The sequence below is a fragment of the Mobula hypostoma genome, chromosome 23 (genome assembly GCF_963921235.1).
Source record: "Mobula hypostoma chromosome 23, sMobHyp1.1, whole genome shotgun sequence".
Lineage (NCBI taxonomy): Eukaryota > Metazoa > Chordata > Chondrichthyes > Myliobatiformes > Myliobatidae > Mobula > Mobula hypostoma.
The window spans coordinates 53,676,555-53,704,552 of NC_086119.1; the positions used below are offsets into that span (position 1 = coordinate 53,676,555).

The window sequence follows — 27,998 nt, forward strand, 5'->3', positions numbered from 1 at the left end:
TTGGCACATGAAATATCAAGCCCCACGTTGGGCCAGCAGACCTTTCCACTGAAAGCATCTCCATATGATGCCGGCCGTACCTTGTTTTGTTGAAAAAGGAAGTTGCTTTGTATTTACCAGCAATTTTTTCTAGTGACTTCATTCATGCAACAGGTTTCTCCAGCATTTTGTGTGTTTTTCCCTGGATTTCCAGGATCTGCAGAATCTACGGTGTTTATAATTAGCAAAACTTTATGATCAAGTCAACTATGGATAAGGGACTCATCCATACAACTTTGGCATCTTTACAGAGCTACCAGTGTAGTGGATAATGGAGCAGAGTTGAATTTTGAATGAGCTTCCTAGGAGACTGTTTGAAATTTTAAAAAGTGAAATCAAAGGGTTCACAGAAATCACCAGTAGTAACAGTACAAGAGTGGAAGGGAAGCCACTAAGTGACTGAATTTGATAAATAACAGTTCAAGCAGATCCAGCAAAACTATACTGCGTATAGTGAATAAATACTGGTCTCAACTTTATTTTGTACAGTCTAGTCAAGCTTTACTCTCATTATTAATAATAACTTGCTGTGTCCAGTACTTCCCGGGGAAAGGGAAAGGGTTAGGGTGAGGAAAAGGGTTAGGGTTAGGGTTAGAGTTAGGGTTAGGATTAGGATGCGAGTATGCGGGCAGTGGGCAAAATATCCCTCTTGTGTTTGTGGATCTCGTACTGGAGATGCAGTATCACTTTACCCTGGCACTTTGTTTTTGACCCACGTCATCATCATCTCTGTCCCCAACTTTCCTTTACTGGGATCTTCCTCCTCTTCAACCTCCATTCTGGAGTTTAAGTTACAATAGTGGAGTTATTGCCTATGGACAGTGTTTTGGATTTGGGGTCTTTTTTATAGGGACTATGTGCTGTGATCTGGGGGTTGTGCAGTAGCTAATTGAGGGGTGTTGTGGGGAGGGACATGCCTGGGGGTAGAGTTAGGTAATGGGGGTTGAGGATTCACGGCAAAGGGAGATGAGGTGGGGTGGCAATTGGCATTGCGGGGGTGGGGGTGTCCCCTGCAGTAGAGGGGAGGGCTGAAATAGGAGCCTAGCTGCAGGTGATATTGGGCGAATTTGGCCCCTTGATGGGGCAAGGGCTTGGGTTTATGGGGTGTGTAGCAGGGTTGGAGATGTTAGGTTTAGGGGTAGGGTAAAGGACTGTTATATAAACCCTTTAGTGTGGTGTGGTTTGGGTTATTTGGGGTGCTGTCCGGTTTAGTTGGGGTGCGCGGTCCATTGGAAATTAGGGTTACGGTCAGGGTCAGGGCTGGGGTTAGGATGCGAGTATGCGGGCGGTGGGCAAATCAGCTCTCTTGTGCTTTTTGATCTCCTCACTTGAGATTCAATTTTATGCAACCCTGCCACTTTGATCTGGCCTATGCCTTCATTAACCAGGTCCAACACTTGCCTTTCTTGGATCTTGCCCGTCCTGACAAAGGTAATCAGGTTTGTGGGGGTGTGCCTAGGGTTTGTGGAGGTGTGGCCATAGGATAATTGGGATGTTCCGAGGGTTTGTTGGGGTGTATGCCCCCTTGGATGTTAGGATTAGGTTTGAGTGTTGGGCTGGTGGATGTATATGTGTGACTGGGAGAGGTAAGGCTGTGGAGTTTTGAGTGGTGAGGTATGAGGTGCTATGGCGGATGGGCTCGTGTGGTGAAGCCAGGTTAATCTGGCCCATGCCTTTCATGATCGTGGTCTGACAACACTTGGTTCAATGAACCGGGTGTGCACTGGGACACATCATCAGTAATGCATCCTTGGATCATCAGGTGTTTCGGGTCTTTAATCATTAGGCACCCTCCCCGAGGTGACCCAGCCAGAGTTGATCAAGCTCGGCTTGTGTTTTCCCATGAACCAGGATAATGAGAGGGTTAGGGGAAATGCAGGGCTAGGGTTAGGTTGAGAGTATGCGGACAGTGGGCTAATCAGCCCTCTTGTGCTTTTTGATCTCCTCACTTGAGATTCAATTTCACGCAACCCTGCCACTTTGATCTGGCCCACGTCTTCATTAACCAGGTCCAACACTTGCCTTTCTAGGATCTTGCCCCTCCTGACAAAGGTAATCGGGTTAGTGGGGGTGTGGATAGGGTTAATCGGGGTGTGCCTAGGGTTTGTGTGGGTGTGGCCAGGGATAATTGGGATGTGCCTTGGGTTTGTGGGGGTGTATGCCCCCGTGGATGTTAGGATTGGGTTTGAGTGTTGGGCTGGTGGATGTATATGTGTGACTGGGAGAGGTATGGCTGTGGAGTTTTGAGTGGTGAGGTATGAAGTGCTATGGCGGATGGGCTCGTGTGGTGAAGCCAGGTGAATCTGGCCCATGTCTTTCATTATCGTGGTCCGACACCACTTGGTTCAATGAACTGGGTGTGCACTGGGACACATCATCTGGGGCTGGGGCTGGGGCTGGGCCTGGGGCCAGGGCCGGGCCTGGGGCTAACTTAGAAGTTTCAGACACGACAATGATGTGGAATATGTTTCATACTTGTGAACAATTTTATGCTCTTAGGATTTGCACAGCGAAGTTTTACACTAGCTAATATCCAACAGGTGGACATTTTGAGAAAGAAATCAATAATAATTGCAAAATGTATTTTGGTAGTTGGTTTGGTTACCAATACACATGGACTTTTGGTTCGTCATTCCACCAGCTTCTAATGGATTCATATTAAATGCTCAGCTTATGTCTCCAGTGACTGTTTGTTAATAGCGTGTGGTGTCACAGACAAGTAAAAATTTAGTTTGGTAAAACATTGGTTTGCCTGCAAATGCCAATTGAAAAACAATGCAAATCCAAAAACTAAACACAGATTGTTTATTTGAAGACATTTGGAAGAGGGCACTGATTCAGTAATAAATACTGCTGCCGTCACATTCAATCCCAGTCTGTTTACTATCTCCCCACCTAGAATATTGACCTCTGAAGTTAAAGCAGATAAAAGATAAAATATAAACATTTTCCTTGCATCTCCAATTTAGTGCTTCGACATAATGGAAAATCTTCAGAACCAACTTTGTCGCTCTTTTAGAACAGCAACAGTCAACAGCATCAAAGTGCACACAAATCTAACAGTTCACCTGCATTCGCTGGGCAAATGTGACAATGTAGAAAAGAGAGCTAGAAATATGCCAATTAATGCAATTTTGGATTTTTGATTGAAGCTGCTCTATTCCGGAGCTATTTAAAAATCCATCAGCAGTTATTAAGTGATGATTGACATCTCTTCTTTGTCTCTGCTTTCTGACAAAGAACTAACAACCGTTCCCAAGTACTGACGGAAAGCTGTGCGGACTTGTTCCGGATCCTCCTCCAGGTTTGAATGGATCAAACGCAGCTTGCTTAGTTGCTGGGCTAATGGAAAAAAAGAACCAAAACTTGTTAGGAACTGAAGTCATATCCCCATAACAAAGAAATTATATACAAGCCATTTTCTGACCATTACTTGAAGTTTAACCTTTCGGTCTACAAAATAAGGTGTGTCTTTGTTCAAATATTCTTTGATTCTTAAATATATGGAGTTCAAGGGGATAGGATCAACTTTGTTAGCAGCTGGGGATGGAGAATAACAAATGATCTCCATCCGTTCAACATTTACTAATATTCATTCATACTCTTTTCCCACCCACCATATGAAAGGAGGATGGAGTTCCTGTAGGGAAGCAACCAAAGATGGTCAGGCAACCTTTGTGCAATTAACAGAGGCAGAAATGATGGATCTGCAAATAACTGATAGAAGGAATAAATGCTCATAATTATGAGACCTGCAAGGCCTTAAAACTACAAAGAAAATAAATTCTCTTGCACGAGTCACACTGCAAGAACCACTTGTAGTCTTGTCGTCAGCAATACAAACACCAATAATCAGACATTTTCAATTTCCATCTTTAATGTTACAGGATACACAAGGCAACAATAACTCCCTTACACAGGAAATCATTCATTCCAAGGACTCCTGCCCACCCTGCACTGTTTCAATTGGTTACAGGTTTCAGCTTGTGGATCTCACGGAATAAGCAACAGCAGATGGAATAGACAGAGAGCACTGGCTGTCCAAGCTCCGCTCAGTTGAAAGTCAAGACAAAACAGATATTAATAGAGCAGCAAAGGATGTGTGATGGCAGACTGTCCAGGTCTGTGGTTATAAAAAGTGGAGTGCAGTTTGGACATGAACAACTTAGCTAGTTGCCTTCATGATGTTCTCAATCCAGTGGGTGTGTGGCCATTGGCATTAATATACAGCAAATCGCAAGCGCATTCATGCCTACTCCAAGTGCTTGCATACATAAACACCAATGAGAATAGGATGATGTTCTTTCCTATAACCATTTAGCATCCCAATTAGCAGCTCCAAAAATGCATCTAATATGTTAAAACAGGGATCTGAATAGCCTGCCTGTACCATGAGCTGCAGCATGCACAAGTTTTACAGTGAATGTCTACAGCTGCACAAGACAACACACATATTTTACAGTGTAAGAGTGTTGAGAAGCTCACACACAAAATGCTGGAGGAACTCAGCAGACTAGGCAGCGTCCACGTATCTACGTGGACTGTACATTTTTCTATAGATGCTGCCTGGCCTGCTGAGTTCCTCCAGTATTTTGTGTTGCTCCAGATTTCTAGCAACTGCAGTCTCTCTTGTATCTACATCTCACAATTTGCTGGGATTGCACGAGTACTGGAGAGGTGGGCAAGGAGTGCATGGCTGTTTGATGTACAATAAAGGACATAAAAATAAAAATAAAGCACTCAAAAACACATTTTCAATGTCCCAATTATTTGCTAAATGAGACTTGAGCTTAGCTGGTTCTGGTCGTAATGTTCCCTGACCTTATTGCCTAAAGGATGTGATCATCCCGGTTTTGAAGTAGGGCATGGGTATAATTCCTGGTCCCCATGTATACAGCTGATCTATCTGCTTGGGAGAGCGATGCAAAGAGAACGGAGAAGAGATTGCAAGAGAATGACGTCATTGAGAAAGCTGACTGGGAATGTTGTACTCACCTCAGAAGCATATTGAAGAAGTGGACACTCCTTGCAGCTGACAAGGTAATCTTCTACACTAATCGGAAGCCACTGAGAGTCACAACCCAGAAATCTGTAACTTCTGATTATCCCTCATCACAAAGTTGAAATAATTACCTACACCCTATTAGCAAACAGTTAGCAGTCGCTGGAGACACAAGTTCAGCATTTAATATGAATATCTTTTAGAAGCTGGTGGGTAAACTGTCTGCATTGGGTCTCAAGACCTTTCTCTGTAACTGGACCTTGCACTTCTTGACAGAAAGGACGCAGTCAGCCTGTGTTGGCAGAAATATAAGATCATATGATACAGGAGCAGAATTAGGCCATTTGGCCCATTGAGTCTGCTCTGATATTTCATCAGTTTTGCTCTCAGCCCCAACCTCCTGCCTTCTCCAATTTCCTTTCAAGCCCTGACCAATCAGGAATTTATCAATCTTTGCCTTAAATATACCGTGCATAAAGACTTGGCCTCCACAGCTGCCTGTGGCAAAGAGTTCCAAAGATTCACTACTCTCTTGCTAAACAAATGACTAATCATCTCCATTCTGAAAGGACACCCCTCTATTCTGAGGCTGTGTCCTCTGGTCTTAGACTCTCCCCCAGTAGGAAACATCCTCTCTAATAAGCGAAACCATTCCATAGGGGTTCAGTGAGGTCACCCCTCATTCTTCCGAATTCTAGTGAATGCAGGTGCAGAGCCATCAAATGCTCTTCATATGCAAGCCACTCAATCCTGGAGTAATTGTTATGAACCTCCTTTGAACCCTCTCCAGGGGTACAAAACTGCTCACAATACTCCAAGTGAGGCCTTGTTTATCTCCAAATGAGACCTCAACAGTGCTTTATAAAATCTCAAAATTACATCCTTGATTTTATATTCTAGTTCTCTTGAAAGGAATGCTAACATTGCATCTGCCTTCCTGACCACAGACTCAACCTGCAAATTAACCTTTAGAGAATCCTGCACAAGGACTCCCAAGTCTCTTTGCACCTGTTTTTTGTATTTTCTCTTCATTTAGAAAATAGTTAACCCTTTCATTTCTTTTACCAAAGTGTATGACCACTTCCCGACATGGTATTCTATCTGCCATTTCTTTGCCCATTCTCCTAATCTGTCCGAGTCTTTCTGTAGCCTCTCTACTTCCTACTATCTGCCCCTCCAGCTATCTTTATATCATCTATAATCATTGACATAATAATGTAAAAGGAATCGGTCCCAACACAGACACCTGTGGAACACCATTAGTTACTGGCAGCTACCCAAAGGCGCGCTTTGCCTCCTGTCAGTCAGCCACTGCTTTATACACGCTAGGATCTTCCCTGTAATACCATGGGCTCATCGTGTGTTAAGCAGCCTTGTGAAGGCCCTTCTGAAAATCCTAGTACACAACATCAACTGATTTTCCTTTGACTATATTGCTTGTTATTTCTTCAAAGAATTCCAACAGATTTGTCAGGCAAGATTTTCCCTTGAGGAACCATGCTGACTATGGCCTATTTTGTCATGTGCCTCCAAGTACCTCATCCATAATACTCGACTCCAGCATGTTCCCAACCCCCAAGGTCAGACAAACTGGCCTATAGCTTCTTCTTGAAGAGTGGAGTGACATCTACAATTTTCCAGTCTTCCAGAAGTATTCCAGAATCTAGTGATTCTTGAAAGATCATTCCTAACGTCGTCAAGATCTCCTCAGCCACCTCTTTTAGTACCCTGGGATGTATACCATCTGGACTATCTATCTTCAGACCATTCAGTTTCTCAAGAACCTTCTCCCTAGTAATGGTAACTTCATACACTTCATGACTCCTGACAGCTGGAACTTCCACTACACTGCAGTGAGGACTAATGCAAAATATTTATACAAATCATCTGCCATTTCATTGTCCCCGTTACTACCCCTCCAGCATTTTTTTCCAGCAGTCTGATATCCATTCTCACCTCTCTTATACACTTCATGTAACCGAAGAAACTTTTGGTATCCTCTTTACTGTTACTTGCGTATTCCATTTTTTCCTCAAATGGAGCATTTGAAGCACATGATCCTGAGATCACAACCCTAGAGGTCCTGTCCTCTATCTGAACACCGAACTCCCTGAACTTCCCATGCAGAACCTTGTCACTTATCCTACCCATGTCATTGGTACCTACATGGACCAAAACTTCTGGCTGTTCACTCTCCCACTTAAGAATGCTGAGGACTCAATCCGAGATATCCTGGACTCAGGCCCCCACGAGGCAACATGCCATCCTGGAATCTCGTCCACACCCACAGAACCTCCTGTCCATTTTCTTAACTAACGAATCCTCTTCTCCCCGCTTCCCTTCTGAGTCAGTGCCAGAGACCTAACCACGGTGACGTTCCTGTTAGGTTGACGTCCCCTCTCCCCAATAGTATCCAAAGTGAAATACCTGTTGTTGCGGGGGTTGGCACAGGAGTACTCTGCACTCACTCCTTATCCCCTTTCCACTTTCTGACCGTCTCCGAGTTTCCTGTGTCCTGCACCTTGGGTGTAACTACCTCTCTACGTGTCCCATCCATCACCGTCAGCCTTCTGAATGATCCCAAGTTCATCCAGTTCCAGCTCCAACGCTGTTTAGCACCTACAGCTGGATGTACTTCTTGCAGTTGTTGTCATCAGGGACACTGAAGGTCTCCCTGCCTTCCCACATCCCGCAAGAGGAGCTTGGCATCTCTAGCTCCATCACACTGATCTGTGCTCCTTAGCCTGCTGCTGCCACATGGCTGCACTGCTAGATCCATTTCAAACCCAATCAAGTGCGCTGAGGGCACAAGGGATGGTCTCATCAACAATGACAAGGCAGCATACAGAGATGAGGCAGAGCAGCTAGTAGAATAGTGAGAGCACAACAATTTGATTGTCAACATGGACAAGACCAAAGATATGATAGTGAACTTTAGGAAGGTTCTGCCTGTCCACTCCTTACTACACATAAGACAGTTCGGAGCACCACGTTTCTGGGAGTGCATATAATGGACAATTTCACTTGGTCCCTCGACACCACCTCTTTGGTCAAGAAAACAGAGCAACATCACCACATCCTGAGGAGATTCAAGCGAGTGAGGACCCTCACACCCTTCCCCATTTTAACAAGTGCTCCATCAAAAGTGTCCTGAGCAGCTGCTTCATTGCCTGGTGTGGGAATTGTAAGGCATCTGACTGCAAGTTCCTTTTAAAGGATTGCAAAGGCTGCTGAGAGGATCGTCCGGTTCTGCCTTCCATCTAACAGAGATATTTATTAGGTGCACTGCTTACAGAGGGCCCTGAGCATTGTCAATTATCCCCCCCATTCATCCAACAACCTCTTTCATCCCTTACCATCAGGCAAGACTGTAGCATTAGGGCAAGAACTGTTATGATGGGAAACAGCTTCTTCCCCCAAGACCTAAGATTACTGAACTCCTTGCCACCACCCAGATTTTATGTATGAGGCGCCAGTAGCATTACACTGTTTACTTTTTAAATTGTGTCATAAATGCCCCTTATTATTTGTTAATTTATTTGTGGTAATATTACCTGATGTGTTGTTGTGTACTATATGTACTGTGTTGTGCACCTTAGTCTGGAGGAACATCGTTTCATTTGACATGTGTACAGTTGAAAGATAATAAACTGAACTGGTACTTGTAAGAAAATTAGCTATAATCAATCACAGAAGTGACCAAGCTATATGCACCAACACATCCTGAGTGACCTGCAGGACTTTTAACGACTGCTCAACACAGCTGGGAGTTGCTTCTCACTTGTGCATGTTAGATCGGTATGCCAGCATATTGAAATTAAAGGTGTCTGAAAATTAAATATTGTTTATTTAGCTTTACAAGTCTCATGATTATGACTACTGGTTGCTGACGAACATGGAAAGAAAAAAATGAGAATCTATATATAATATTCTATTTAAATGTAAAATGATTATGAAAAATTGACAAGTTTGAGGAATAAAGAAATTAGGGACATTTGGGACTGATGTATTCAGTGATGACCTGATCAGATGCCAGTTACAATCAAACTGATCCTTATTAGTGATTGTAAATGCAGGATATAGATCTTGGCCTGATTAGTAATCAGGGATTTTCAAGTCCCAATTGAATACCTATTTCACCCTTTTTCTTCCGAAGTATGATTCAATCTCCTCTGTGAAACAGGATTTAAATACACACTGTGCAGCTAGGTGTTGAACTTCATAACCTAAAGACCTCACATAATCAAGATGCACAACTGCCCTCCTCATTGTCAGATTCTGGTGTTTAAATCTGAGGTTCTTTTAGAAGTCAGGAACGAGGCATAAAACTTGTTGCTTCATGATCGTTTTTTTAAGAGATGATTAAACAATGAGAACAGGAACAGAACAGTGAAGGGGTCACTGCTACTCAAAACGGAGGATCTAAAGAAAATGGTGCCTTGCACAAAACAGCTACTTTTATACCACAGAGCCATGCTCCCTCTAATTTTTTTTTAAACAGCTGTGCAGATCAACCATTGCTCTGAGCAGAAAATTATTACACGGCATGAAAACTGTTTGGAACTTGTGTTTTTTTAATATAATATGAACACCAAACAAGCACAAACCACAACTCAGAACACAAGTAAATTATGTCAGGCAGTCAAAGCAACTGTCAGGCAGAATGGCAAGAGTAAAATGTTTTGGCATTCAGCGGGCCACAGTTTGTTAACAATGAGCTTCCATTCTGTGTTTATTATTATAATTTGTAACAGTGTTGTACTTTGAAACACTGACAATGTAAATACATTGAAACTCCAAAATGTTTCAAAGGTCAAGGTAAGTTTATTTAAACTGCAAAGAAAATGACATTTAAACAGTCAGTTAAACACCATTATTCTCAACACGGTTGCTGGCTGCTCCAGGGCTGTGTGCTGAACCCATTGCTGTACACTCTGCTCACACATGACTACACAGCCTGAGTAATCACATTGTCAAGTTCACCAATGACCAAGTGGTGGGGCTCATCAGCAACAACGATGAGACAGCCTACAGTGAGGTGGAAGAGTTCAAGGCCTGGTGCCAGGCAAATAACCTCTTCCTCAATCATGTCAACAAGAGATGCTTATCAACTTCAGGAAAACTTGCAGCCCTCTTTACATTAGCAGAACAGAGTGAAATCTGTAAACAGTTTCAAATTCATTGGTGTGCCTATCTCGCAAATCCTTTCATGGTTCCAGAAGACACTGCACTATCAAGAAAGTTCACCAATGATTCTGCTTTCTGAGGAGGCTAAAGAGCTGGGCTATGCACATCTATACTCACATTACATTACATGATAGGATGATAGAATTGATGGCTTTGTGGCAAAGTTTGTGGACGATATGAAGAAAGGTGAAGGGGTGATAGTATTGAAAAAGCAGTGAGGCTGCAGAAGGACTTAGATAGATTAGGAGAATAGGCAAGTGGCAGATGGAATAACACACACAAAATGCTCAGCAAGGAACTCAGCAGGCCAGGCAGCATCTATGGAGAAGAGTAGTCAACATTTCGGGATTTCCAACATCTGCAGATTTTCTCGTTTGTTGTGGGCAGATGGAATAGTGTGTCGGAAAGTGTAGGGTCATGCACTTCAGTAGAAGGAATATATAGACTATTTTCTAGATAGGCAGAAAATTCAAAAATCTGAGGTGCAAAGGGAATCAAGAGTCCTTATGCGGAATTCCTAAAGATTAACTTGCAAGTGAGGAAGGCAAATTTAATGTTAGCATTGATTTTGAGATGACTAAAATATAAAAGCAAGGATATAATGCTGAGGCTTTGTAAGACACTGGCCTCATTTGGAGTAGTGTGATCAGTTTTAGGCCCTTATCTAAGAAAGGATATGCTGACATTGGAGAGGGTTCAGAGGTGGTTCATGGGAGTCATTCTGGGAATGAAAGGCTTATTATGATGGTTCTGGGCCTGTACTTGCTGGAGTTTAGAAGAATGGAGTGGGGGGTATCTCATTGAACCATTGAATATTGAAAGGCCTAAATAGAGTGGATGTGGAGAGGTTGCTTCCTATTGTGGGAGAATCTAGGACCAGAGGGCACAGCCTCAGAATAGAGAGACATCCATTTAGAATGGAGATGAGGAACTCCTACAGCTAGAGGGCAGTGAATCTGTGGGATTCGTTGCCACAGGGTGGCTGTGGTGCCAAGTAATTGGGTGTAATTAAAGCAGAAGCTGATAAGATTCTCTATTAATCAGGGTGTGAAAGGTTACTAGGAGAAGGCACGAGAATGTGGTTGGAAGGAAATATGGATCAGCCATGATGAAATGGCAGAGATGACTCGACAAGCCAAATGGCCGAATTCTGTTCCTATCACTTCTGGTCTTATGGTCCTACAAATGCACAGTAGAGTGTACCCCAACATGCTGCACCATTGCATGGTATGGACGCTGCAGGAGTGCTCTACAACGGGTAGTCAAAACTGCCCAGTGCATCACCGGCCTAGCCTACCTGCCATCAAGGACGTACATACAGAAAGGTGCTGGAAAAAGGCCAGTAAATCATGGAGGATCCCACTCACCCTGCCCGTGGACCATATCTCCCACTCTCTTCAAGGAGGAGGCTATGTAAGCCTCCATGCCAGGACCATCAGACTCAAAGCTACTTTCTTTCCCTAAGCAGTAAGGCTGATCAACACCTCCACCCACTAACCCATCTCTCCACATCCCCCACCACCACTACTTCATCATTCCTTGTTAAACTCACCTACGTAGAGACACCTTTGTGCCTAGAAATATTTTATGGACATACAATCAATATATATACACACAAGTTATCTTGTGTTAATATATTCATTGTGTTTATTATTGTGTTCTTTATCTTACTGTATTTCTTTTTGTGCTGCAATGGACCTGCAATAACAATTACTTCATTCTCTTTTACACCTGCGTACAGGAAATGACATTAAACAATCTTGAATCGCGCTTTTGCTAAGTAATTGCTGCAATTAATCCAAAAGTCTTCATCGCATGATAACAATGCAATTAGCACACCGACAAAAGGGAGAATGAAAGGGGTGACAATACAATTGTTCCATTTGTTTCTGGAGGAGAAGTGCAGCACAGTGACACATTGATTCGCACAGCTGTCACATGGCTCCAAGTATCCACATTTTATCCTCATACAGCTGCCATCTGTACAGAGTTTGGCATCAGATGATACATATTTACCAACATATAATGCAAGACATTTAACAATAAAAATCTAACACACAATCGATTAAGTGGACTGGTTTAACATTTGATTCCTTAAATCAGAAATTGTTTGAAAACCCACTGAATTGCACTAGATATCATCTTCTGTAATACAATAGTTGGAGGCACAGAATTCCTTTACTTACCCAGATTTGGCCGGTTTCTACCAGGTGCTGAGCTTGGTTTGTGGTGAGCAATGAGAAGACATTGAGAGTCATGTAACCTTTGCTGCTGAACAAAGTAGGAATAGAACATCTCAATCTCTTTCAGGTGGCTGGGTATATCATTAAACACAATGATAACTCCGTTGGAGTCTTTCATTAAAGCAGGCCAGCATGTCTCAAACCTTCAGAGATGAAAAGAACATTATGTGAAACTTACTATAAGAATTGAAAAAAAGTACATAATAAGTGAACATGTAACATTCAATATTATTATTAAACCATAAGATAAAGGAGCCGAATAAGGCCATTTCGCCCATTGAGTCTCCTCCGCCATTTCATCTCGGCTGATTCATTTTCCATCTCAGCTGCAATCTCCTCAGATCCCTTCATGCCCTGACTAATCAAGAACCTATCAACTTCTGCCTTGAATATAGCCAATGACTTGGCCTCCACAGCCGCCTGTGGCAATGAATTCCACAGATTCACCACTCTGTCTAAAGAAATTCCTCTTTGTCTCATTTCTAAAAGGATGCCTCTCTATTCTAAGGCTGTGTCCTCTGGTCTTACATTCCTCCACCATAAGAAACATCCTTTTCACATCCATTCAACATTTGATAGGTTTCAATGAGATCACAGCTTGTTCTTCTGAATTCCAGTAAGCACAGGCCCAGAGCCATCAAATGTTATACATATGACAAGCCTTTCAATCCCAGAATTGTCTTCCTGAACGTCCTTTGAACCTTCTCCAATGTTAGCAAATCCTTTCTTAGATAAGGAGCCCAAAACTGCACAGAATACACCAAGTGAGGCCTCACCAGTGCTTTATAAACCATCAACATTACATCCTTGCTTTTATACTCTAGTCCTTTTGAAATGAGTGCTAACATCGCATTTGCCTTCCTCACCACTGACTCCACCTGCAAAGTAACCTTTAAGGAATCCTGTACAAAGACTCCCAAGGCCCTTTGCACCTCAGATTTTTGAATTTTCTCTCAATTTCTCGAGAAAATAGTCTACCCTTTTATTTCTTCTACCAAAGGGCATGACTATACATTCCTGACACTGTAATCCATCTGCCACTTCTTTGCCTATTTTCCTAATCTGTCTAAATCCTTCTGTAGCCTATTTCCTCAACACTACCTGCCCCTCCACCTATCTTCGTATCATCTGCGAACTTGGCCACAAAGCTATCATCCCAGTCATTGACATATAACGTAAAAAGATGTGGCCCCAACACAGACCCCCCCCCCCAAGGCAGGGATCCCCAACCTTTTTTGCAACGTCAGAATCTAGTGATCCTTCATAGATCATTACTAATGCCTCCACAATCTCTTCAGTCTCCTCTTTCAGAACCTGGGATGTATACCATCTGGCCCAGGTAATTTATCTATCTTCAGAGCTTTCAGTTTCCTTCGAACTTTCTCCCTAGTAATGGCAACTTCACCCAATCTGCCTTCTGACACTCTCGAACTTCTGGCATACTGTTAGTGTCTTCCACAGTTAAGACTGATGCAAAATACTTAATTCAGTTCATCCACCATTTCCTTGTTCCCCATTATGACCTCTGCAGCATCATTTTCCAGCGGTCTGATATCCACTCTCGCCTCTCTTTTACACTTAATGCAACTGAACAAACTTTTGTTATCCTCTTTAATTTTTTTTCCCTTCTTAATTACTTTTTTAGTTGCCTTTTGATGGTTTTTAAAAGCTTCCCAATTCTCTAACTTTCCACTAATTTTTGCTCTATTATATGCCCTCTTTTTGGCTTTTATGTTAGCTTTGACTTCTCTTGTTAGCCACAGTTGTGACATCTTGCACTTAGAATATTTGGGATGCATATATCCTATGCCTTCTGAATTGCTTCCAGAAATTCCAGCCATTGCTGCTCTGCTGTCATCCCTACCAGTATTCTTTTCCATTCAATTTTGGCCAGTTCCTCTCTCATGCCCCTATAATACTGATACATCCAACTTTAGCTTCTCCTTGTCAAATTGCACGGTGGATTCTGTCACATTATGATCAATTTCTCCTAAGGGTTCCTTTACCTTAAGCTCTCTCATCAACTCTGGTTCATTGCACAACTCCTAATCCAGAATAGTTGATCCCCTGGTGGGCTCAACTATGATCTGCTCTGAAAAGCCATCTCGCAGGCATTCTGGAAATCCGCCTCTTGGGATCCAGCACCAATCTGATTTTCCCAATCAACCTGCATATTGATATCCCCTCTGACTATTGTAACACTGCCCTTTTAGACTTCTAAGACCACATCCTTACAACTGTTTGGGGATCTGTATATCAGGGTCTTTTTACTCTTGCAGTTCCTTAGCTCTACCCATAATGATTCAACACCTTCTGACCTATGTCACCTCTTTCCAACGATTTGATTTCATTTTTTTTTTTTACTGACAGAGCCACACCACACCCTCTGCCTATCCTTTTGATACATTGTGTGTCCTTGCACGTTAAGCTCCCAGCTATAATCTTCTTTCAGTCATGATTCAGTGACACCCACAATGTTATGCATGCCAATCTGTAATTGTGCAAGTACTGAGGTCCCAGTAGGCACTTCATGATTACAAAGTTTTCAGAGCTGGGGAAGGAGCTTTAGGAAAAGAATAGTAATCTCTGAATTGTGTTCAGTGCCAGATGATAAAAAGAATCAACACTAGCTCAGGGGGGAGAATGAGAGACCTTTGGAACCGGTACTGAGGTAAGAGCACCTCCTTCAAAGGAATGGATCGTGGCACTGGGAGTGATATCCTCACTGGGGGATCTACTAGTATGGCAGGGAAGGTTTGTACTGAGTTTCTGTGGGATGAGCATCAATACACAGAAACTGTAAAGACAATGATGCTTAAAAGAGCATGACCATTGAACAGAACATAAAACAGTACAGAAAAGAAAAGAAAACGGCTCTTCAGCCACAATGTCTTTGAGGACAATTATGCCAAATTCCTTATCTGTCCATATATCTGTCTAAATAACTCTTTCACGGGATCGTACCAGTAAAGGAAGTAGTTCCAGCAGAAGGCGTAACCATGAGGAATACAAATACAAGTTTAGAATTATTGTATGTAAATATGTCGGCAGAACATCCAGCACAGATATGTTGCAGTAACGGAAAGGTCCAAAATCTGAGTTCACCAAGCACTTAATATTCATGTTTACAGTTTTCAGAAATGATAAAAAAGATTATTATACAGATGTTGCCTGATCAGCTGAGTGCAGAAATAATCTGTGTATATTTAAGGAGAAAGGGAGATGGACTAAGAGTGCTGATAGGAGATGATACTGCAATGTTACAAAGGAACGATGAGGGGCAAGAAGCAAATTCATTTTGTTGCAGATGCAAAGCAAATAGGATATAATCACGCTACTGTAGATCTCCAAATAGTGGGAGCTGGAGAAGAACTACAGGGAAATTACAGGCATGTGCAAGAAGTGTATATTGGGGAATTTTTTGTTACTCAAATGCAACTGGGACAACTTTAGAATAGAAGGAAGGAAAGGAGGTTCTATACTAATTTTTAAAAAGGTGCTGTCAGGGCACTTTTCAGTCCTCTATGTTATGGAGGAAAGTGCCTCAAATTATTCAACCTGTCTTAGTAAGTTGTGCCCTGACTTGTAAATTATCCCTACCTTTGTAGCTTGATATGGACATCAGAACTATGTCCAATATTACAAGCATGAAATTGGCCAAGGTTCTATGCAAATTTTAACTCTGCTTGCAAATTTTAACTCTACTTTGAAATTTCAATCTTCTCAAAATAACCAACAATAGTTTATTTTTCCATTTTATAGCTTTAAGGACCAAGTTTCTTTAATGATTGAACCCCATGAATATTTATCATATTGGGAGTAAAGTGGAAGAATTCAGACCTGGGTAATGTGTCCATTTGTGATCTTGCCCAGTTTCAGGGCAAGTTGACAGTAATTGAGGGAGCAAACTGTTGTAACTGACAGACTTATCAATTCCACTGTATTCTTACTTCTGATCGCCAGAGCAGTCCCAGAGTTCCACTTCACATCCAACATTTCTGCCACCAGCATTCACATTTAAACATTCGAATTCCAGTATTCTAGAATACAAAATCATTTTTTATTAGCATTAACATGCATAGCTTATTTAAACTTAAGGTCTAAAGACAATGATACAGGGTTAAGACTTAGTCACCTGGAAGTAGGGTCCATTGCAGAATTGAACAAAATATTGAACAGCTTTTGTTTAATGCCTGAAGAATGACATACCAAATTTCATATGGGCATCAACTTGAATGAAATAACTGTGACTTGTGGATACAATAATAAGAATAAACATAAAAGTCGATAGTACAATTCTAAGCAGAAGAGTAGAGAGACATTGAAAGTGTCAAGGTTGGTTGAGAAAGTAGTTTAAATACATAAAGGATCCTGTCATTTTCAAAGTCTTGATGAACCTTTACACAAAACCAGTTTAGCTCCAAATGCATCATTGCATCCAGTTATGCATTTCATATGGAAGGAAAAATGGAATGCACAAGAGGTTTACCAAGGAATGAATAGCTGTTAAGTGGATTGTCAGATAAAAGTAAAGAGTTATCCTGTTTGGAACACAGGAGCTTGTGGGAACATCTGATAGAGATATTTAAAATAATAAAGGATACAGAAAGTCAGAAGTTATCCTCTGAGAAGGGTTCAAGAACCAGGAAACACAGAAACATGAGAGATTCTGTAGATGAAGTATGAAGCTGGGAGGTGATAGGTGGATCATGGAAGAAAAGGAAGAGGGAACCAGAGGGAGGTGAAGGGCAAATGAGAAGAGAAGGAATAAAAGGGTAACCAGAATGGGTAATAGAAAAAAAGAGGGGGATAGTAATTACTGGAAGTTAGAGAAATCGATATTCATGCCATCAGGTTGGAATATGAGGTGGTGCTTTTCCAACCTGAATTTGTCTTCATTGTGCAGTAAAGGCAGCCATGGGCAGACATGTCAGAATGGAATTGGGAAGTCAATTTAGACAGAGTGAAGGTGCTCGATGAAGTGGTCCCCCAGCCTGTGTCAAGTCTCATCAATGTAGAGGAAGGATGGTTTAGGGCCCTGAATGGTGGTGAGGGAGAAAGTGTATGAGTTTGTCATGTTGCAAAGATAAGGGAGTCACATAGAGAGTGATCTCAAATGAAACGTGAAGAGGGGCGGTGGGGATAGGAAATGTGCTTTGTTGTATGACCCTATTGGATATGGCAGAAGTTAGGGAGACTTGTTAGGGAAGTGAGGGAATCCGTTCCCCATTATCACAGCAGGAGGGTGGGGTGAGGGCATATGTCAGGGAATTTGAGGAGTGAAGTCAGCATCGATGGTGGGGGAAGGCAAACCCTGTTCTTTGAAAAGAAGAGCGCATCTAAGATGATCTAGAATAGAAAGTCTCATTCTGAGAACAGAAGAGATAGAGGAACTGAGAGAAAAGAATAGCACTTTTAGGGGTGGGAAGAGGTATAGTCAAGATAACCATGAGAGTCTGCAGGTTTATAAAAGGTGTCAGGAGATAGTCTGTCTCTAGAGATGGAGAGAGAGAGAGAGAAAGAGATCGAGAAAGGGGATAGAAGTGTCAGAAATGGCCCAAGTGAACTTAAGGGCAGGGTGGAAGTTGGAAGCAAAGTTGATGAAATTGAAAACGCAAACACGAGGAAATCTGCAGATGCTGGAATTTCAAGCAACACACATAAAAGTTGCTGGTGAACGCACCAAAACCCTGTCCTGGTTCGACCATGTACACGCCATGACCTAGGAATCTCACCAGCAGCACTGTTTCCTCATAATTTCTAAAGAAATTATTGATGCACTATAGAATGCAAACTATTATGGCTTGGGATAACAACTGTTCTGCCTGTGACCACAAGAAATTTGGATAGAATGGTGGACACAGCTCAGCACATCACAGCAATCAGCTTCCCCTCCATGGATTCTGTCTGCACTTCTCGCGGCCTTGGTAAAGCAGCTAGCGTCATCAAAGACCCCACCAGGGCCGGATTAACCTAGTAGCAAAAGTAGCATATGCTACGTGTCCCGCATTTTCGAGGGCCCCACACTAAATGCTTGCAAGCTGCAGCCTGGTGAAATAGGCACCTCACCGTATTCTCACGGCAACGCTGTTGTTTTCATGTTGGGGAAGCTGCATGCTGCATGGTATGTGTGTGCAGGTGTGTGTTGGCTCCTTGCTGTATCGTGGTGACCTTTGTGCTATCTCCCACGCTCCCAAGCCGCTGCAGCGTGCGCTGTTATGCCGCTGGAAGGTGCGTCGCTGACTTTGCCTGTGTGCCATGTTTTGCCATCTGGACCAGTTGAAAGATTTGTGAAGTTTTTGGATATGGAAGGTCATAGTGCTGAACAGCTCGCTCAAAGTTTACTTGACTTTTTAAAGAAAAATGACATTGATATAGAAGACTGCCGTGGTCAAAGTTATGACAATGCTAGCAACATGAGTGGCAAGTATAGTGGCTCACAAGCACTAATTAAAGAGCTGAATGAGATTGTGGATTACATTCCATGTTTTGCACATTTACTAAATTTGGTTGGAAAATGTGCTGCTGAATGTTGTCACAAAGCATTAATTTTCTTTCGATTTGTAGAAAGCCTGTACACATTTTTTTTCTGCTTCTACTTATCGGTGGGATCTCCTTTCTGCTGCATTATCTGATGGTGGTACTCATTTGCCCGTTATGAAAAGAATGCCAGATACCAGGTGGTCAGCTTGTGCAGATGCAACAAAAGCACTTTTACACAGCTTTTCTGCAATAAAACAAGTCTTGGATGACATTTCAGATAACAAAGATCAGAAGGCAGAGTGTCGACAACAGGCTCGTGGACTACTTTCAACCATGATGAAGTTGGAAACAGGAATAATGGTCATATTGTGGGATCAAGTATTACAGCATTTTCAAATGACCAGTGCTTCTTTGCAATCTTCTGGCCAAGACTTGATCACAACTTGTGCACTCTATGAATCCTTGCATGCTACGCGGTCTACTTTTTCAGACATTGAGCAGAAAGCCCAAGGATCTGACCAAGTGTGAAGGTGATCAACAGCAAACTCAAAAAAAAACAAGCAAAATCTCATGTATGTTGATTTCAGTGGTTCTAGCACTCTTGATCCACTTGTTGAATCTCAAACACCTTCTTAGAAGTTGAAAAGCCAAACATTTCTTTCCACTATTGACAGCTTGCTTTGTGCCCTGTCAAAAAGGCAGAAAGCTTATCTAAAGGTGAATGGTGTTTTTGAATTCCTTCATCAGTTACAGTTGCTTACACCTGAAGAGCTCATAAAGTGGTCATCAAATCTTATTAAATCATATCCGGAAGATCTGGAAGAAAGAATTTGTGCAGTTTACTGAACTGTTGAAAACTGATCTTGCTTCTCATATTGGCGCCAAATAAGACCTTGTAGAGTTACAGTTGTACCGTTTGATAACTGAAAATTCTTTGGAGTCATGTTTTCCATACGTAGAAAATGCTTTGCGCATCTATTTGTCACTCATGGTTACCAACTGCAGCGGAGAATGCTCATTTTCAAAACTGAAAAGGATTAAAAATGAACTAAGGAGCACCATGGGTCAAAACAGATTGAACAATCTCACTCTAATGAGCTTTGAACATGAACTTCTGCGTGAAATAGACATTTCCAGTATCATCAAGTTTGCTCATGCTAATTATAGAAAATCCAACTTTTAAATTGTAGTTTTGTTAGTTTTGACATTTAAAATTGACACGTACAAGTAATACCATTACTGAAGTGTCAGACATTTGTCGTATTATCTGGCTGTACAGCAAATGAAAAAATTGTATTACTTTACTATGCAAGTAAATAATTTATGTTTTAATACTTACTGTGCATTTTTAAAATTGCTTTATAAGGGCCCCTTTATAACATATGCTACAGGCCCCGCTCTAGCTTAATCCGGCCCTGGACCCCACCCACCTCAGACATTCTCTCTTCTCCTACCCTCCCATTTGGCAGAAGATACAAAAACCTGAAAACGCATACTATTAAGATCAAGGACAGTTACAAACCCACTATTTTTAAGACTACTGAACAAACCTCTGTTACAATAAGATAGTCATTGGACGACACTATCTACCCTGTCAAGGCCTTGCACCTTGTTTACTTCAACAGCACTTTCTCCGTAACTGAAACACATTTTACTGCATTCTCTTATTTTATCTCATACTACCTCGATAGATTGTTGTAATTATATTGTCTGTATGGATGGTACACAAGACAAGTTTTTCCACTGTTCCCTGGCACATTTGACAATAATAAACCAATTTATCAATTTAGTGACAATATTGTACACAAAGCTCAGCCATACATGTGTCTTCGGGAACAATAATATTCATCTGTTGCCACTTTGTCATCATCACTTCACGTCCTACAAAATACATTATGAGACAGGTTTGTTGTTAGTAACTCATGTACCTGACTCCCAGAGTAGGGTTGTAGTCACCACCAATGGCTTCTGTTGCATCAGAAAGAAAATTTGCCAGAACAGTTTTTCCACTCTGAAAAGATAAATACAGGAACATAAATAAACTTACAATCATGATGGATCTGCTAGATACATTATAATTTATATGTAGATCATATACTCATAAAACATGGAAGTACCATGACAATATTTATAGTTTTAACAATGTAAGGTGACAGTAATATTTCAACTTTTACATACATAGAAACATAGAAAACCTACAGCACAATACAGGCCCTTCGGCCCACAAAATTGTGCCGAACATGTCCCTAACTTAGAAATTATTAGGCTTACCTATAGCCCTCTATTTTTCTAAGCTCCATGTACCTATCCAAAAGTCTCTTAAAAGACCCTATTGTATCTGCCTCCACCACTGTTGCCGTCAGCCTATTGCACGCACTCACCACTCTGAGTAAAAAAAACTTACACCTGGACTCTCCTCAGTACTGACTCCCCAGCACCTTAAACTTGTGTCCTCTGGTGGCAACCATTTCAGCCCTGGGAAAAAGCCTCTGACTATCCACACGATCAATGCCTCTCATGATCTTATACACCTCTACTAGGTCACCTCTCATCCTCTGTCACTCCAAGGAGAAAAGGCCGAGTTCACTCAACCTATTATGATAAGGCATGCTCCCCAATCCAGGCAACATCCTTGTAAATGTCCTCTGCACCCTTTCTATGGCTTCCACATCCTTCCTATAGTGAGGCGACCAGAACTGAGCACAGTACTCCAAGTGGGGTCTGACCAGGGTCCTATATAGCTGCAACATTACCTCTCGGCTCCTAAATTCAATTCCACGATTAATGAAGACCAATACACCGTACACCTTCTGCTTTGAGCGTCCTATGGACTCAGGCCATGGGACCTCTGATCTATTCCATCTCACACCATTGTGCACTACTTCCATTTTTGATGCCTTTAGGTTTCTATCAAATATTTCCCTCTCACCTTAAACCGATGCCCTCTAGTCATAAGCATAACCCCATAATTCATCTTCAGCATTATTTATTTTTGTAACATATAGAACATTTTACATCTTGCATTGCACTGCTGCTGCAAAACAACAAATTTCACAACATCAATGATAATGAACCTGATTCTGAATCTAGTTCTTGATTCCCCAATGCTAGAAAAAAGAATTTGTGAATTCACCCATCCAAGCTTGTCGTGACTTTATACAGCTCTATACAATCACCCTAACTTTTTTAATGCTGTAAAAGAAGCTCCAGTCTGTTCAACCTCTCCATAACTCAATTCAAAGTCTTAGCAACATCATCATAAATAACCTCTGCACTCCTTCCTGCAGCAGAGTGACCGAAACTAGACATAATATTGCAAATGTAGCATAACGAAGTTTGGGCAACCTGAAGTTGTGGGTGGCTAATGTCCCACAAACCACTTAACCTTGTCAGCTGAACCAGCAAAATAACTTTGTTCAGTTCCCAGTTATGTTGCTTATTATTGTTCCAAAGGAAATTTTCACTCTCACACTCACACAAAATGCTGGAGGAACTCAGCAGGTCAAATAGAGGGAAATAAACTGTTTCTGGCTGAGAACTTTGATCAGATTAAGAGTCAATCATAATGATGGGACTCAGCCTGAACTATCAATTGGTTATCCCCCTCCATGGATGCTGCCTTTCCTGCTGTGTTCCTCCAGCATCAAGATTTCCAGCATCTGCAGAATCTCATTTTAGTAAAGAAAACTTCAAAGGATCCCCAGTACAATAAGGAGAACTCTTCACTCACAATTTCACTATGATTTTGCACTTAATTGTTTTCAGGCATAGCACTTTCTCTGTAGCTGCTAGTTTATTCAGCACTGTGTAATGATTTGATCTGTATGAACAGAATGCAAGACAAGCTTTTCACGGTATCTCAGTCAATGTGCTAATAATAACCCAATACTAGTTTCCTTTGTTTACATGCAACAACCCTGTGACAAGCAGCAATGAGCCCCTGAAGGGATGAGATTTGGCCCAAGATGTCTGCTCTGACCACGACACCCAATGAAATTAATTCGAACTACCTGCACAGGATCCACATCTCGATGTTCAGGTGTCAGTGTGAAGGTTTCTTAAAAACCATTGTCACGCCACTGGCAGCCTGTATCAGACACCGACCACTCAGTGTGAAAAAAATACTTAGCCCGCACATCTCCTTTACACTTTCCACTTCTCACTTTAAAGCTATATTGACTAGTAATTGACATAACTATGTGGGAAAGGGATGCCAACTATCAACCAATCTTCCACACTTTTATAAGCATTTGTCAGCCCCCCCCCCCCCCACAGCCTCCAACACTTGAGAGAAAACAACCCAAGTTTGTCCTTATAGCTAATACTAATCCGGGCAGCATCCTGGCGAACTTTCTCTGCACGCTCCCCAAATCCTCCGCATCCATCCTGTAATGCAGCAACCAGAAGTGAACATGATACCCTAAATGTCACCAAAACAAAGCTGCAGAATGGAGCAAGAACTAACCACTCCCCCGTTTCTCTCACCCACTTCCATTCCCCTTATCCCCATCCCCTTATACCTCTTCTCTTTCCCCTTCCCCACTCTCACAACCTGCTCTTCACCTTCCTGCCTCTGGTTCGCCAACTCCTTCCCTTTGTTCCCTGTTCTAGTATCCTCTCCCATGAGATTCCTTCATCTTCAGCCTTCCAGTTTTTCACATTGTTTCCTTTCCACTACCTCCTCACCCTTCTGCTTTCTCCCTCTCACCCGGATTCATTCATCACCCTCAAGCTCCCCCTCCCTTTTTTTGTTCTGGCCTCTCCCCTCTTACCTGACCTGCTGAGTTCCTCCAGTGCTTATCTGCAAATTCTATCCCTATTCTTTAATAGGTTTGAAGTTCAAAGTAAATTTATGATTGAATTGAATTTATGTCACCATATACAACCCTCAGATTCATTTTTTAAATTTATTGAGATACAGCACAGAGTACAGTGCCTATAAAAAATATTCACACCCCATGGAAGTTTTCATGTTTTATTGTTTTACAACATTGAATCACAGTGAATTTAGTGTTTTTTGATTCTGATCAACAGAAAAAGACACTTTCATGTCAAAGTGAAAACAGATCTCTACAAAGTGATCTAAATTAATTACAAATAAAAACACAAAATAATTGATTGCAAAAGTATTTATCCCTTTTAATATAACACACCAAACCATCACTGGTGAGCCAGTTGGTTTTAGGAGTCACATAATTAGTTAAATTGAGATCACTGTGTGCAGTCAAAGTGTTTCAATTGATTGTAGTAAAAGTACACCTGTATCTGGAAGGTCCAACTGCTGGTGAGTCAGTATCCTGGCCAAAACTACACCATGAAGACAAAAGAACATTCCAAGAAACTCTGCAAAAAGTTATTGAAAAGCACAAGTCAGGAGATGAATACAAGAACATTTTCAAATCACTGAATATCCCTTAGAGTACAGTTAAGTCAATCATCAAGAAATGGAAAGAATATTGCACAGCTGTAAATCTGCCAAGAGCAGGCCATCCTCAAAAATTGAGTAACCATGCAAGAAGGGGACTAGTGAGGGAAACCACCAAGAGACCCATGATAACACTGGAGGAGTTACAAGCTTCAGTGGCTGAGATGGGAGAAACCATACATACAACTGTTGCCTGGGCGTTTCACCAGTCGCAGCTTTATGGGAAAGTGGCAAAGAGAAAGTCACTGTTGAAAAAAAACTCATATGAAATCTCAGCTAGAGTTTGCCAGAAGGCATGTAGGAGACCTTGAAGTCAGTTGGAAGAAGGTTCTATTGTCAGAAGAAACCGAAATTGAGCTTCTTAGCCATCAGCCTAAATGTTATGTTTGGTGTGAGCCAACCACTGCACATTATCAAGAACACGCCATCCCTACTGTGAAGCATCATGCTGTGGGGATGCTTCACTGTAGCAGGCCCTGGAAAGCTTGTGAAGGTAGAGGGTAAAATGAATGTAGCAAAGTACGGGGAAAACCTGTTGGAAAACCTGATGCAGTCTGCAAAGGAACTGCAACTTAGGAGAACATTTGTTTTCCAGCAAGACAATGATCCCAAGTACAAAGCCAATGCTACACAGGAATGGCTTAAAAACAACAAAGTTCATGTCCTGGAGTGGCCAAGTCAGAGTCCAGACCTCAATCCAATTGAGAATGTGTGGCTGGACTTGAAAAGCGTTTTTCACACACAATCCCCATGCAATTTGACAGAACTTGAGCAGTTTTGTAAAGAAGAATGGGGAAAAATTGCAGTGTCCAGATGTGCAAAGTTGATAGAGACCTACCCACACAGACTCAAGGCTGTAATTGCTGCCAAAGGCATATCTATTACGGTAAATACTGACTTGAATGGGGGTGAATACTCATGCAATCAATTATGTTGTGTTTTATATTTGTAATTAATTAGATCACTCTGTAGAGATCTGTTTTCACTTTGACACAAGCCTTTTTCTGTTAATCACCATCAAAAAAGCCAAGTTAAATCCACTGTGACTTAATGTAAAACAATAAAAGATTAAAACTTTCAAGGTGGAGAGGCAAATACTTTTTATAGACACTGTTGGCTCTTCCAGGCACACTCAATAAATCCACAATAGAAAAATAACTACTATAGGATCAATGAGCCACATCAATCAGCGTGCAAAAGACAAAGTTTCAACATAAACAATAATAAATACATAAGCAATAAATATCAAGAGCATGAGATGAGATCATTAAATTGATATAAAAGTACATTGCGTAGCGGGAAATTATATGCTGCAGCTTGTAGTGAGAGTAATTCAAAAGAGGTACAGTATATTTGTAAATATTGTCAATAGCCCACAGAATGTCACCGTGGTCGCAGTTTCTCAGAATTAGGAATCAGCAAGTATAACCATATAACAATTACAGCACGGAAACAGGCCATCTCTGCCCCTCTAGTCCATGCCGAACTCTTACTCTCACCTAGTCCCACCGACCTGCACTCAGCCCATAACTCTCCATTCCTTTCCTGTCCATATAGCTATCCAATTTACCTTTAAACAACAACAACAAACCTGCTTCAACCACTTCTGCTGGAAGCTCGTTCCACACAGCTATCACTCTCTGAGTAAAGAAGTTCCCCCTCATGTTACCCCTACTCTGCATCAGCAAGGGAGATGAGGCTGAGTACAGGGCTACGGTAGGAAACTTTGTCACATGGTGTGAGCAGAATTATCTGCAGCTTAATGCGAAAAAGACTAAGGAGCTGGTGGTAGACCTAAGGAGAGCTAAGGTACCGATGACCCCTGTTTCCATCCAGGGGGTCAGTGTGGACATGGTGGAGGATTACAGATTCCTGGGGATACGAATTGACAATAAACTGGACTGGTCAAAGAACACTGAGGCTGTCTACAAGAAGGGTCAGAGCCGTCTCTATTTCCTGAGGAGACTGAGGTCCTCTAACATCTGCCAGACGATGCTGAGGATGTTCTACGGGTCTGTGGTGGCCAGTGCGATCATGTTTGCTGTTGTGTGCTGGGGCAGCAGGCTGAGGGTAGCAGACACCAACAGAATCAACAAACTCATTCGTAAGGCCAGTGATATTGAGGGGATGGAACTGGACTCTCTCACGGTGGTGTCTGAAAAGAGGATGCTGTCCAAGTTGTATGCCATCTTGGACAATATCTCCCATCCACTACATAATGTACTGGTTGGGCACAGGAGTACATTCAGCCAGAGACTCATTCCACCGAGATGCAACACAGAACGTCATAGGAAGTCATTCCTGCCTGTGGCCATCAATTTTTACTCCTCCCCTGGAGGGTCGGACACCCTGAGTCAATAGGCTGGTCTTGAACTTATTTCCTGGCATAATTTACATATTACTATTTAACTGTTTATGGTTTTGTTACTATTTAATTAATTATGGTGCAACAATAACGAAAACCAATTTCCCTCGGGATTAATAAAGTATGACTATGACTAAACTTTTGTCCTTTAACTCTCAACTCATGTCCTCTTGTTTGAATCTTCCCCATTCTCAATGGAAAAAAGCCTATCCACGTCAACTCTATCAATCCCCCTCATAATTTTAAATACCTCTATTAAGTCCCCCCTCAACCTTCTACACTCCAAAGAATAGTGTAGTGTAATGTTCTTGCTGTTAAAGCAAGAGAAAAAGTGATAGGCATAAAGTAAAGGAGAAAAGTCTGGAAATTAAATAAGGTTCTGATGCCTGGATGGATCCCATTAAACTGCTGCACCCACTTTTCCACAGCCACGATCACCAAGACCTCTCCACAAGTGTCCCGTTATTACTCCCACGTCACAGCTGTTGCTCAGCCATTATAACCCACTATTTCCAGGCCTGTGCTGCACGAAGACGGAAGAGGTTCTGACATAGGCCCAGGCGCTCCGGCAGCACCAAAGCATCTGGTAACCCCGCCGTCTCCAGCTCCTGGAGCCGTATGAAGCATCGGCAACACCACAGAGAACGGCCTGGTGCGCCAACCCCACCTTAAATGCACACTCGCACCCGAGATTAATCATCACACCCTGCTCTACACCCCGAGTTATTTCACTGTCACACTCGACCCAGCTCACCTCGCTCGGACCCACCAGCAGCAACTTCGTACTAAACATGACTCCACACCGCCATTAACGCCCCCGTTACCATAGAGACGGCGAGGCCCAGCCCACGGACACGTCATCCCGTTTCCTCGGCAACCTCCCCCCCGCCTCCCCGCTCCCGGCGGGGCAAGGGACCGGCGACAGCCGGGTCGGGCGCGGAACGGTCCCGTTCACGTTGTCTGCAGCTTCCAAGATTACTTTCCAGCAGAGAGGTGTCGGTTCCCGGGTGGCCGACTCACAACACGCAGGGCCTGTGAACAGCTGGAAATTATCTCCGTGATCGCCGACAATGGGTCACCCCTCATTGTCCTCACCTTGAGGACTTCAGTCAGCAGCCCTGAATTGTCTCTAATATATACTGGTAACAGTACTATGCTCCAGCACGTTCGTTGAGGACGTGAGGAGAACATAGGGCAACATTTGTTACAACTTGAGATTGTAGTGTGAGCTGATGGGTTGAATGGACTCGTATA

General features: G+C 42.3%; 1 protein-coding gene across 4 annotated transcripts; it reads right to left on the reverse strand.

Moving 5' to 3' along the window:
- ift22 (intraflagellar transport 22 homolog (Chlamydomonas)) lies at positions 1-27,677 on the reverse strand. Of its 4 annotated transcripts, XM_063031243.1 has the most exons (6): positions 27,499-27,588; positions 24,214-24,297; positions 20,883-20,965; positions 16,422-16,511; positions 12,415-12,614; positions 1-3,381 (listed from the first exon to the last, which is right to left on the reverse strand). In XM_063031243.1, exons 5-6 carry the CDS (start codon positions 12,587-12,589, stop codon positions 3,233-3,235), a joined length of 324 nt encoding a protein of 107 aa, XP_062887313.1. In that variant the 5' UTR covers positions 12,590-12,614; positions 16,422-16,511; positions 20,883-20,965; positions 24,214-24,297; positions 27,499-27,588; the 3' UTR covers positions 1-3,232. The 4 variants fall into 4 exon arrangements, with proteins under 4 accessions (XP_062887313.1, XP_062887311.1, XP_062887312.1 ...); XM_063031241.1 differs by lacking the exon at positions 24,214-24,297 and having other exon boundaries at positions 27,499-27,677; XM_063031242.1 differs by lacking the exon at positions 24,214-24,297 and having other exon boundaries at positions 27,514-27,552.
- Between the last annotated feature and the right edge of the window lie 321 nt (positions 27,678-27,998).